Here is a 13,701-nt window from a genome sequence, read left to right as displayed (position 1 = left end):
CTAGCTAATCTTAAATGACTGTTCGGTACAGAAATGAAGCCCAACAATCATGTTTTACAGTCCTGTGGTCTCAGCCTCAGATACTTATCAATCACACAAAGCTCATGTAGAAACAAACAAACAAATGAACGAAATATGTTTTTCTTCATTTCTGTCAAACAAAGCTGTATGAAACGTTGGTATCATGGTTGCTAGGCAACCTGGGCAGCGCGACGGAGGCTAGACCGTCCCATTTCACAAGCCTCGCACTTCCGGCCTTAGCGGTCTGAAAGTACGGGGCCCTTGTGGACCGTTAAGGCTGCGTAATTTAAGGCTGCAGAACCTAAGGCTGTTCCAATTCTCAGCACCGCTGCTCTCTTTCCCTGAGTCCTTAGCAAATCTCCTTCCCACGACGACGTTTTCATCGAGGCCAATGAAAAGAGTTTAGGAAAAGGAGAATTTAGAAATTACACCCCACGTGGTTACGTCGTGCAGCTGAGTCACGTGACCGCACAGTAACAAATCGCCACAAAGCCAGGAAAAGGGGGCGGAGAAAGTGGGTGTGCAGGAGAGGAGTCGAGCAGAGAGAGCTGCTTTTTCATGAAACGGGAGTAAAGTAGTAAACTTACAGGAACATATACCACTACCAACGTTTGGATCGATATCTGCATCGATCTGCACACCCTTGTCTGCTGGATCGTAGCTGCGATCAGCGTGAACCACGTGGGTCTCTGCTCCCTGATCTGTTTCCTGTGTTTGGAAAAACTTCCAGCTTCATCACGGAGTTTCTCTCGGTTTGTGGGCTCGTCTAAAGGTAAGCATCGAGCTAACTTTAATGTGGGTTCAGTTTATGCTGAGTTTAGCTCTGTTGAGAATAATAGATTGCATGGTAGACATTGGAGTTAGAGAGACTGTAGAGTTTGTGATTGCTTGCAACATTATGAAATGGCGGTTGCTAGAGGTAAGAATACATACAGAAAAATAGTCTTTGGATATGAACAAAGGGTGCAGGGAAGGAGAACAACCAACCCCCACCCCCAGGACATGACGCCACGGGTACAAGCGTGGGGGAGGGCAATCAGCCTTTAGAATAGGACTTAATAGGACCGTCTGCAGATTCATCTGTATTTTATTTTCTTCCAGCGCAAATAAAGACGTCTGATTCTTCACCTGGAAGTAAAAGTCTCCAAAAGGTCGCTACCATCAAAAAGCCGTGAAATCGGCAAAGTGTCTTCACAGTTTATTGTGAACACGTTGAAAGAGTGAGAGACTGTTTGCTTGAGCGTTTGCTTGCTTGTTCAATTATTTCCATCTTGCTTTGACTGCAGCTGTAACCCGACGTATTCCAGCAAGATTTGTAAAAAGAGCTGGACAGCTTTTGTTTTGAGTCTAAGAAGTTTAGAAAGAAAGTGACCGGACTTTTTGTGTGGCTAGGTGCACACACACACACACATATATATATATATATATATATATATATATATATATATATGTGTGTGTGTGTCCGTGTCCCAGCTGTGTAACAGGAGCAGAATAGTCTGGTGGTGCAGCAGAGGAACAATTTCAGCCATTTGGACTCAGCTCAGCCACTACCGAGGAAACAATGACTTCAACACAAAAGGTGAGAAAAACATCACAGTTACACTTTTACAAACTTACATACTTTTCACAAACCACAGAAGTTACAAGAAAATACAAAGATCATATTTTATCAGCACACATTGAAACAACAATATCATCTGTTGAACTCAAAATATTTTATGAAGTAAAAGATTTTCTCCACTTATATATTTCATCAATAATGTCATTTTCATTACAACTCTCATTGTGTCACATCATTGTAATGTGATACTATCACCAAAAGGTGGTGGTAACACACCAACAATGTGTTTGTTGACATGTATGATTCCACCAATGGAGGCAGTTTCAGTTTGTTCCACGACTGCATTTCACTCACTGCCTCTGTTTGTATCTCTGTCACTGCAGGACCAACATGGAGCAAGAAGTCAGCGCTCTCAGGAGGCCGACAAACCTCACAAAAGAAAGGGAGAGAAAACCTACAGCTGTGATGAGTGTGGGAAGGCTTTTACTCTGGCTGGAAACCTAAAAACACACCAACTCATCCACAGTGGATTTAAACCATACAGCTGTGATTTGTGTGGAAAGTCTTTTACCCAGGCTGGAAGTTTAAAAACACACCAACTCATCCACAGTGGAGTTAAAGCACACAGCTGTGACTTGTGTGGAAAGTCTTTTACCCAGACTCAAACCTTAAAAACACACCAACTCTTCCACAGTGGAGTTAAAGCTTACAGCTGTGACTTGTGTGGAAAGTCTTTTACCCAGGCTGGAAGTTTAAAAACACACCAACTCATCCACAGTGGAGTTAAAGCACACAGCTGTGACTTGTGTGGAAAGTCTTTTACCCGGGCTGTAAGTTTAAAAACACACCAACTCTTCCACAGTGGAGTTAAAGCTTACAGCTGTGATTTGTGTGGAAAGTCTTTTACCGAGGCTGGAAGCTTAAAAACACACCAACTCATCCACAGTGGAGTTAAACCTTACAGCTGTGACTTGTGTGGAAAGTCTTTTACCCAGGCTGGAAACTTAAAAACACACCAACTCATCCACAGTGGATTTAAACCTCACAGCTGTGACTTGTGTGGAAAATCTTTTACCCAGGCTGTAAGTTTAAAAAAACACCAACTCATCCACAGTGGATTTAAACCTTACAGCTGTGACTTGTGTGGAAAGTCTTTTACCCAGGCTGGAAAATTAAAAAATCACCAACTCATCCACAGTGGATTTAAACCTTACAGCTGTGACTTGTGTGGAAAGTCTTTTACCCAGGCTGGAAACTTAAAAAAACACCAACTCATCCACAGTGGATTTAAACCTTACAGCTGTGACTTGTGTGGAAAGGCTTTTGCTCAAAATAGCCACTTACAGAGGCATCTAGTTACCCACTCTGGAATTAAGGCGTACAGCTGCGACTTTTGTGGAAAAGGTTTCAGCAACAAACACGACCGAAATATTCACCTACGGATTCACACTGGAAATGATGTTTCCTGCTGTGATCAGTGTGGGAAACTGTTTGCAACAGATGCACAGTTACGACGACACATGTTTAGCCACACTGAGGAGAGACTTTACAAATGTGAACTGTGTGAGAAGACTTTTAAAGCTCCACATCAGCTGAATATCCACCAACAGATCCACACCAGAAAGTAACTCTACAAGAGCAGTTACTGTGAGGATGTATTTATCTTTTTATCCTGTATTTTTAACCTGATTGTTTGTTCAGTAAACTTATGGAGTTATACTGAATGAACTGTTTGGAAAAATGAAGACTCATTTTCGCCCAGTAAGCTGAGTGTTATAATGTAAACAGTAAAATGTAATTGGACGTTGGCAGAGATGCTCTTTATTTCAGGCGACATTCAGGATAAAAATAAAAAAGCAGAGCGACGCAGATAGATCCATTTCGCAACCCTGTCGTCACTGTGGTGGTGGGAAAGAGTTTCTCTGTGACCTTTGTGGAAAAACTTCATAAATGGGACCTAAAACTGCAGTGGTTCATCCTTCACCACTGCAGGAGAGACACCATACAAGTGCAGACACTGTGACAAAAGCTGCTCACAATCAGGTCATCGTAACAAACATGAACGTATACACATGGAAGTGAACTTCAGTTGTGACAAGAGCTTCAGGAATCTCAGTTCATACTCCGAACACAAACGATTCCACGTTGTAAATAAACAGTTTCACTGTTACCAATGTGCAAAATCCTTCATTATCTGCTCTGTGCAAACATCAGCCTGATCATGCAGGACTGAAATCACTGGATCACAATGAATCTGAAGAGAGAGAAAGATCCTCTTCTGGTTTCAGGGTCAGACTTAAAAACCTTGAGATCAGGCTCCACAGAGTTCAGATGGAATCTCCTGTAAAGAGTGTCAGCTGATGTCACACTTGGATCTGATGAGGTAGCTCTGATTTCTGGAGCTGCAGTGAATAATCCTGAATGTTACATTTAGGAAGCTGCATGTATAGATATGTATATCAAGTTTATGTTTTTTCCTTTGAGGGATTTTAATTCTCTAAAATGTTATCCCTGTTACATTTTAATCTTTGTTCCCTTAGGACACAGTAGTGTTTAGTAGTTGTATTCGTTTTATGTTTTACCTCAGTTAAATTTCAAACCTTCATTCATATTTAATCTTTTGCTGTGGTAAAATTTTCTCTTAAATTATTTTCTCCCAAAAGTGCAAATGTTTTCACAGCAGTTGCTCTTAAAACTTCCAAAATGAACTAAATCTGTCCACCAGCTTTGAAACAACACCTGCTGTGACTTTATGTCCAGAAAAAAGAAACTCAAGCTAAACTGGTTTTGGGCTATACTTCCAGGTAATACCAGTTTGTACCAGAAGATGGAACAGTGAGTCAGTGTAATTCATTTTCAAATGTAAGTCATTTCTATCTGTTTTTGGCTCCTCCTTTCACTTTAGTGTATTTAGTCCTTGAAGTCCACATGTTGTCTTTTAATGAATTTTGATCCACATGTTTGCAGCTGTTTTCTTGCTGATTTGAATTTTGTATTGTGAAATCCTGATAATGTTAAAGTGTTAGTTATATTTGATGAAGTCTGTGTAGAGTTTATCTTATTAAACAGTTTGGTGTGAAAAATAAAGAAATGGTCTCAGAACAAGTAGTTTAAACCATGATTTCAGATTCAAAGTAATTTAACTGTTTTCAGTGGTACATGTGGAGGTTTATCAGAGGAAGAGACTTGGCTGTTCTCCACTCACACTGAACAAGGATCCTGCAGCTAATTAAACACTCTAAAATGATCTTCAAGGATTATATGTTTGATTTTTCTTAAAAAGGTGCTGTTGGCATGAAGTTTTCAGACAGTGTGTTTAAGAGTCATTGTGGTTAACATCTCACATATTCCAATAAAGTAGATGTTCCTGCATTGCAACAGCGCTTTGCAGATGTGTTCTCCCCCCTGCCCGTGTGCACGACTCTCATGGAGCACCACTTTGAACCTTTGTAACTCTCTCTCTGCAAAATATAGTATATAATGACCAATGCTGGGCAATTTATTATTATTTCTGAGTATTGCAAACAACAAAGATTTTTGCAGCTGTTTACCTAAAAATGCTGCTGATGCATTTTTTTAAACAAACATTTCAAACTATTTACAAAACAATCAGGTGTTCTGCATCAAATCTGATGCCACACAAATTATTTGAAAAACGCCGTTTTTACCGTTTCTTCCCGCAGTAAATATAAACAACAATTGTATTCAGGAAGATGATATTCAGATGATATTCATTACTGCTTAAATGAAGCCATCCGATTTCAATCTTTCTGCAGCTCTTCTCTCCTGTAGTATTTCTCTGTCTTCACAAAGCAGGAACTCCAGCAACACTCGAGGGAAGATGAACAACTTTAATAATTGACCATGATGAAGGCCACAAGCCGAAACGCGTTGGTCAATTATTAAAGTTGTTCATTTTCCCTCAAGTGTTGCTGGAGTTCCTGCTTTGTGAATTCTTTCAACCTCTCCATGCACCTTGGAAGCAGGTGAAGTTGTGCCAGAAATTTTTTTTTGCTGCGATTTATGTATTTCTCTGTCTGACTTGCCATCCCTTCACCTTTCTTGTGGAACACACTTGATGGACGACACAGCGCTCCTTTCACTGACTCATTATAAAAGTGAAGAAGCTCTTTGAAGTATTCACGGTGGACAATCAGACCCGTGGACTTCCATAGATGTTCTGCTTTTTGACAGGAACATCAAATAGCACAAGTTTAATTATTTATCCATAAAGAGTTTGCAGGAACTGACAAAGCAAAGATGGTTTTGTACAGAGCCACCTGACTGACAATTGGAAGGCTGTGTTCATTAAAAGCATTAACAAGAAGCTTAACGTCACCAGAAAAAGTTGTAAAATTAAAATAAGAAATAAAACTTAGAAATGATAGTAATGATGATTCAAATGATCAATTTGAATTTTTTAAATGTCTTTTATTAAATCAAACGTTTTATAGATCAAACATCCCATCCTACACCACACACACCACTACATTTCTCATTAAAATATTGATCAGACTTATTTTTTGATTTATCTTTGATAAGACTAAATAATTTTTACAAAATAGAGAAAAGCTCTGTTTTAGCAATTTTTACTCACAGAAGGTGAAATGTTAAGACCTTTTAACCTCTCAGCTGTGATATAAAGGCGACGGAGGGAATTCAATCTCTTTGTACACCAGGTCTCATGACAACAGTAACATAGATCAAGTTTAATTAATAGTTTAGTGATACATTAACAATGACATCATTGTTCCAGCAGGAGGCAGTAATACACCAAACTGCACCTGTTGTGCTGAAAAGGTGTGAGCATGTGCAGTAACACAGGACACCTGACGGTGAGATCCAGATTATGCATATACAATGTTCAGTGTCACAATTTTTCTCCATTCTGTGGACATGTTATCATTTACAAACGTCTGGAAGAGCATTATTTCACCCTAATTTCCAGCTCTTTTATATGTATTTTCTATTTATACATTTCATCTATATTATTCTTCATTATGATTTATTTCAGCAGATCAAGAACCAACTGGAGAAGATGACATCACGTAAAATGATATTAAAATTTCAAATTGTCAGCAAGTCAGACAAAACAGAGGTAGATTTTTTGCCTTATTCTTTCTGTTAGTTATTAGGACAAGGGCTGAGGGTTAAGAAATAAATTACAAAAATGTTGGCTACTAATAATAATACAAATAATGCTAGTACCATTTAAATTATTATTTAGTGTTACCGTGCTGTAATATATTAAGGCAGTATTATCATTATTATTGCTATTATTATTATTATCTCCTCTAAAATTTTGATGTTTAATATCTCTCAAAGCTCTGAGAAATGACCCACAATTGATAGAACAAATTGTCATGCTTTTTTTTTTCCAGATTTCACAAAAAGATAATTTTTTTCATTTTAATGGTGGAGGGTTAAATGGTAAAGCATCGTGACACAGCTTGTTGTGATTTGGTGCTATATATATTTCCTTGATGATACAGTGTTCAGTATTCATATTTTAAACTACATTTTCCTTTCTGTAATCACAACACGACAACTTCATAATTTCAGTAAATGTAATCATGCATCTTTAACTCTGTCCTTACTATATATTTATTTTCTTACTCTTCTTACATATATTTTTTGTTTACTTGTGTAACATAGTTAAATAGAGGTGAAGTTAAATCCTGCTAAATGGGACATTGGCGCCACCTACTGTTGAAAAAGTCACCCTGCAACATTCACAAAGGGCAAGGGATTATGGGTAATCCTCAGAATAATGGAGGATTCCTGCGAGGTAAGGAATGCGCAAATGTCGTGGGGAGGAAAAATCATATCACAGGCTGTTAAAGTAATACAGTCTGACCTGATTATTTTTGTTGTTTATACATCATTTGTTGCGGGTCATTTCTTCAGTCTTTATATTGAACTGAGTGCACGTTTATGTGAGATTTCTTTATTGGGAAGAGAGGAAACAAAATGGGAGCATAGTTAGCTAACTCTGTTGTTGCTTTCCCGTTTAGATTTTGTGCTGATTGCCCACGACATTAAAAAGAGAGCATTCTAACCATTGCCTTTTTGTTGTGAATGCAGGTATGTGACTGTGCCACACTGTTTAGAGAATTCACATTGTTTCATGTACAGCTTTAAAAGATATTTCTATATTCCTTTCATTTGGGAAATTTAACATGCAATGTTAATGGTGTTGAAGTTTTTCTATTTTGGTTGTATAAATTTACCACTATACGATCACACTGCAAGTGGAAATGTAATCCTCAGAATAATGGAGGATTCCTGCGAGATTTTGTGCTGATTGCCCACGACATTAAAAAGAGAGCATTCTAACCATTGCCTTTTTGTTGTGAATGCAGACCAGAGAAGACACTACACAGAGGTCACATTGGTGCCTTGACTTGTTCCTGACGCTGCTGAATCGGGCTGGTGTCTTCTTGTCGCAGCATCATCGTGGAGCATCAGCTTCCTTATTGTTTAGTCTGTTGGGTAACGGAATCAAACTTTGGGGACTGTTGGACATACTTTTATATTGGCTTTGTATATTGCCATATTGTATTAAGCCCACCTTAGGTCTATTAATATCCTGCTAGATATGGATCTGAGTGACTCTGATGACACCCCAAATGTGACTCCCTTTGTTGTGGGTAGGGGTAGAGGGTTCAAAACTGTTCCTTTTTCACTGGGTGACTGTCGGGTGGGGCATAGAGCAGCAGATTGTTCTTGTGAGCTTGTGGCTGAGTCACAGTCAGTACAGTGCACTAAGGCATCTACCTCAGACCCCCCAATAACTGATGTGAGTCTAGTCGACCAAAAGAGCGACATTGTGCAGCAAATTGGGCAACGCCTGGCTGATAGCATTCTGTCACACCTGACTACGCCACACACTTCGAGCCCTGCTACATATACATGTCCTGAGGTGGCACATGAAACAACAGATCTCCCCTCCGGCCACTCACTAGATCTTTCTCAAGTCCAGCTGGTGGCTCCACGACAGGTTAAAGACCCGCCTGTGTTTCGGGGGAAGAGTTCGGACTCATTGTCTGTTGATGAGTGGCAAGAAGCCATGCAGAGTTACATAAAGAAGAGTGGCATTCTCCCAGAAAACCAAGCTGAGGAGATTTTGATGCATCTGAGGGGCAGGGCAAAAGATGTTGTGAAATTTGGTGTAAGAAACGGTGGAATTGATGTCCAGCATAATCCACAAGCTATCTACAGATTTCTGCACAAACATTTTAGTTCCACTCAGTGCTCGTCTGTGCCCCTGGCTGACTTTTATTCCACCCTGCCGAAGGACCAGGAGGATCCATAGTATTGGCTGAGGCTGAACAAGGCTGCTGATGTTGTTGGCAACTGTCTTAAGGAGCAGGGGAAATCTTTTGAGAACTCTGGTGTGGAGGTTGCACGCATGTTCATCAGACACTGCCCCTGCAGAGACTTGGCTCTTATCTTTAGAACCAAAACATGTGATAAATGGTCGGATCGTGAAGTTCAGGAGGTACTGGATGAGTATCACCTGGGTAAGGGGTTCCAGTCTCCTCCACAGAAGGGTAACTATGTCTTTGTGAATAAGGCAGAGGTTAGCACAAATGCTACTCCTTGCTTGGCTGACCATGAGCAGAGGCCAGCTGTGAGTCAGGATAGCTCTGCTATTGAGAGGTTGATCAGCATGCTAGAGAAGGTGCTGCTTCAAGGCCCAGGCTATGCTCGAGCTAATGCCAGGCAACAGAGTGCCCGACTGCCGAGAATACCGGGCTTAGATGACACACCATGTTCCATCTGCAGAGATAGCTCCCACTCCACACTCACGCACTGTCAGGAAAACAGATTGTGCTTCCTGTGTCACCTACCTGGTCATTCGAGACGTAACTGCCCAGAGGTCAAGTGTACTCCTTCCAGTGGTCATCAGGGAAACTGAACGATCTGCGTGGAGGGGAGGACAGCGCAGATCCAGCAAGTAAGCCTCCCATCTTGGACATGACTGGTATTAATGATTATGACACTTTGTATTCCACTTACAGTGGCATCGTCCCGCCAAATAAAACACTGATTGCACAGGGCTTGCATAGGCTCTCAAACATTGATAGCTTATTCTACTCTGCAGTGACCACTAGTAGTGGACAAGTTCTTAAAGCATTAGTGGACAGTGGATATATGGCGTGCACCATAAGTGAGACAGTTGATGAGAAACTTTTACAATCGATACCTGATATTGAGAGACGTTCAGCTGAAGACGTTGTCATTGTTGGTTGTGGGGGTCACCTCGTTACGCCTTCTGCTATGTATGATCTTACAGTATCAATATATGGCTTTAAGGTGGTGATTCCTGTCCTGGTGGTTCCGGGCCAGGCTGATGACATGATTCTGGGCAGCAATGCGATAAAGTGGCTTATTTCACAGCTAAAAGTGACTGTTGGGCCCCGGGGTGATGCTTTTCCTCATTTGGCAACTTTGCTGTCCTATTCTGATGACTGTGATGGCAGAGCAATGCCTCCAAGTTTTGGCACTGCAAAGCTTAAGAGACGCGTCACCTTGCGGCCCTTGTCTGAACATTTAGTGTGGGCTAAGCTGCCTGCTCCTGATGCCTCAGCGGTGGGAAGTGCTGTCATTATTGAACCCACTCAGTCTCGATCCAAACCTGCACAGATCCTAGTGGGGCGAGTTGTCACTTCCTTGTTTGGGGATGGCTGGGTCCCTGTTAAATTGGTGAATCCCTCCGACAAGCCCCTCACTCTCAGGAGAAATGCTAAGGTTGCTGATGTGTCCCCCTGTCTTTCTGTGCAGGACTTACCTGAACCTGTTCAAATTCAATCCACTACACAATACACACAGAACTTGTCGCCCGCACCGAGATCAGAAGCGGAGATGTCACAGCGCTTGTGTGATTTGGGCCTGCAGGACCTGGACCTCACGTCCTGTGAAGTTTCCCCAGAATGGAGAGATAGGCTGCTGCGACTCATTGAGCAGTATGAGTCCATCTTTTCAAGGCACAAAATGGACTGTAGTGAGGCTGCTGACTTTGTCCACAGAATCCGCCTGGTGGATGACAAGCCCTTCAGACTGCCATACAGACGGGTCCCACCATGCCATTACGAGAAGCTTCGCACTGCTCTAGATGAGATGGAGGAGTCAGGGATAATCCGTAAGTCCCAGAGTGAATTCTCATCCCCCCTTGTCTTAGTTGTTAAGCCAAATGGTGACCTGCGCATATGCAATGACTTTAGATGGTTAAATGCAAGAACAGTTAAAGATGCACATCCATTGCCTCATCAGTCAGACACCCTCGCAGCACTTGGGGGGAATGTTTTTTTTTTCTACAATGGATCTCACATCGGGGTTTTACAATGTCAGACTCCACGAGGACGACAAAAAATACACGGCATTCTCCTCCCCATTTGGCCTTCATGAATATAACAGGATGCCTCAAGGCCTGACAAATAGTCCTGCTACTTTTATGCGAATGATAATGTCCATTTTTGGTGATGAGAACTTCACAAGTTTGTTGTGTTATCTGGATGACCTTATGGTCTATGCCCCATCTGAACAGGTGGCTCTTGAACGTCTGCAGATGGTTTTCTCACGACTTTCTGCCAACAACCTGAAGCTCTCACCCAAGAAATGCCACTTTCTTCAGTAGTCTGTGAAATTCCTGGGACACATCATATGTGGTGAGGGTGTGAAAACAGACCCAAGTAAAGTGCAGGCTATAGACAATGTGCAGGAAGCAGACCTGATGGAGTCTGACGGGTTGACACCATGTGCAAGGAAAATTAAATCCTTCCTGGGGATGGTTCTCTACTACCACCATTTTATCGAGCGGTGCTTTGCAAAAGCTAAGCCACTGTTTGATCTTGTGGCTGAACCAGCTGCGCTGCGCAAGAGAGGTAGAGGCCATAAGCCTAAATTTAAAAGGGGCCACGTGAAGATCAGTCTGAGGTGGAAGCTACCACTATCCTAGCTAACCCTCAGGGTTGTCTCTCGTCACAGGATGTTTCTGCTGTGTTTGCTGCACATGACACTGGTGGTATCAGCCATGTGAGAGGTGTGGGATCTGATATCCCTCAGGTCCCAACTATTGCCCTTCCTGCCTGTACACCGAGAAGTGAACTCGCTAACCTGCAGGAACAAGATGAGGTTTTGGGCAGAGTTTCCTTTTATGTCCGGCGTCACAAGAGGCCCACCAGGCATGAACGTGCTGGCGAGTCCCGTGGTGTAATGAAATTACTCACACATTGGTCCAGACTCTTGATTAAAGATGGTATGTTGTATAAGGTGAAGAAAGACAGGAACATGAATGTGACGATTTACCAGTTTGTTGTTCCAGACACTCTGAAGACTGAAGTTCTCAGAGGCATCCATGATATGGCGGGTCATCAGGGCCAAGTCCGCACCCTGACTCTTGCAAGGCAGAGATTCTTTTGGACAGGGATGGAGCGTGACATCATCAATCATGTGAAAAGCTGTTTTCATTGTGTGGTTGGGAAAACCCCGGAGCTGAATGACCGTGCCACACTGGAGAGCATTTGTACCACTGAATCGATGGAGTTAGTTTGCATTGACTTCTGGACTGCTGAACAGACTGACAAGAAGTGCGTTGATGTTTTGGTTGTCACAGACCATTTTTCCAAATTAGCGCATGCATTCCCTTGTAAGAATCAGTCTGCCAAGCAGGTTGCTCGCCGCCTGTGGAATGACTTTTTCTGTGTGTACAGCTTTCCCAGACGTATACACTCAGATCAAGGAGCCAACTTTGAGAGTCAACTCATTAAGGAGCTCCTGGACATGGCTGGCATCCAGAAGTCACACACCACTCCTTACCACCCAATGGGGAATGGTATTGTCGAGCGATACAACAGGACCTTGGGGAACATGATACGGGCTTTGCCCCCTCAATCCAAAGCCAGGTGGCCGCAAATGCTTCAGATGTTGACGTTCTGCTATAATTGCACTGAACATGAAACAACAGGTTTTGCACCTTTTTTTCTCATATTTGGGAGAATTCCTCGTCTGCCTGTTGATGTTGTTTTCCAGCATGTTCTCCCTGATGGTGCCATTGTTGACCATGGTGAATTTGTCGCCCATTTGAAGCGTGACCTGTCTGAGGCTGCCCGCATTGCCAGGCAGAACAGCCGTATTGCCCAGGCTCGCCAGGCGAAGAATTATGACCGCAAGGCTAAGGGTGCGCCCCTCTCAGTCGGTGACAGAGTCCTGCTCGCTAATCGTGGTGAGAGAGGAAAGAGGAAGATCGCTGACAAAAGGGAATCCACAGTTTTTGAGGTGGCATCTGTGAAACCTGACATCAATGTGTACCACATCAGAGACCCTGTGACACTCAGGGAAAAAGTTGTTCACTGAAACCTACTACTTCCTGTGAGTTTCATTCCTGCAGGAAACGAGTGCATACCAGTGTCAACCTGCCCCTCGGTTGCAGGTAGTGGACAAGGTGAACCAGAACTTCCAGGTGATGTGCAGGATGGTGAGACGAAGACGGTTCGCTGGCTCATGCAGATGGACCAAGCAAGTGACGGGGACTCTGCGGTTGGTCAACCTGGTTGTTCTCTTGGTGCGGCTTTGAGCGTCTCAACCTCTGAGGCAGAATCGACTGTGGCTCCGCCTGCTGTGTGTGACCCGTTGGTTTCCCGGTTGCCCTCCCCTGCCCCCTCTATTGAATCTGTTGTGTCCTGGAGTGCCTCCTCGCAGCTTCTGGCGGGAGATGCTCAACATATCCTTTGCCCTGATCTTGTGACTGACACACACCTGAGTACAGAGGCCCATGTAGTGCGTACACAGCCGCCACCTCTTTGTATTAGATCGGGTAGACCTGTGAAACCTCCAACACGTCTCATTTGTGAGATCAATGAACAACAAGTTGATGATTTGCAAGGGAATTGGCCGCTCTCTTGCTCGCCTTATTCCATATGGAAAGTTTTTTTAACTGACTTGAACTATATTGTGCTCCCACGGTCACACTGTTGTGTTTTATGCATTGGAAGTTTCTGTTTTTCTATTGTCATGCCCCAATTTAGCAGGATTTCAGGGGTGTGTGTGTAACATAGTTAAATAGAGGTGAAGTTAAATCCCGCTAAATGGGACATTGGCGCCACCTACTGTTGAAA

General features: G+C 42.7%; 1 protein-coding gene across 4 annotated transcripts in view; it reads left to right on the top strand.

Annotated features, from left to right (window-relative positions):
* The window catches only part of LOC146521294 (uncharacterized), a 139,935-nt gene extending 134,733 nt beyond the window's left edge, over nucleotides 1-5,202 (top strand). The window contains exons 1-4 of one of the 4 annotated variants that reach the window (XM_085155057.1): nucleotides 239-793; nucleotides 1,123-1,172; nucleotides 1,495-1,600; nucleotides 1,966-5,196. In XM_085155057.1, coding sequence (XP_085011183.1) covers nucleotides 1,583-1,600; nucleotides 1,966-3,210 — 1,263 coding nt within the window. In that variant the 5' untranslated portion in view covers nucleotides 239-793; nucleotides 1,123-1,172; nucleotides 1,495-1,582 and the 3' untranslated portion in view covers nucleotides 3,211-5,196. Of the gene's footprint in view, nucleotides 1-238; nucleotides 1,173-1,494; nucleotides 1,601-1,965 lie in introns of those variants that run through there. The other 3 variants (XM_085155059.1, XM_085155056.1, XM_085155058.1) reach the window with 3 other exon arrangements.
* Nucleotides 5,203-13,701: the final 8,499 nt, after the last annotated feature.

The sequence above is a fragment of the Neolamprologus multifasciatus genome, chromosome 3 (genome assembly GCF_963576455.1).
Source record: "Neolamprologus multifasciatus chromosome 3, fNeoMul1.2, whole genome shotgun sequence".
NCBI lineage: Eukaryota > Metazoa > Chordata > Actinopteri > Cichliformes > Cichlidae > Neolamprologus > Neolamprologus multifasciatus.
Note: the sequence above shows the minus strand (reverse complement) of the source record. Positions and strands in the feature narration are given on the sequence as shown.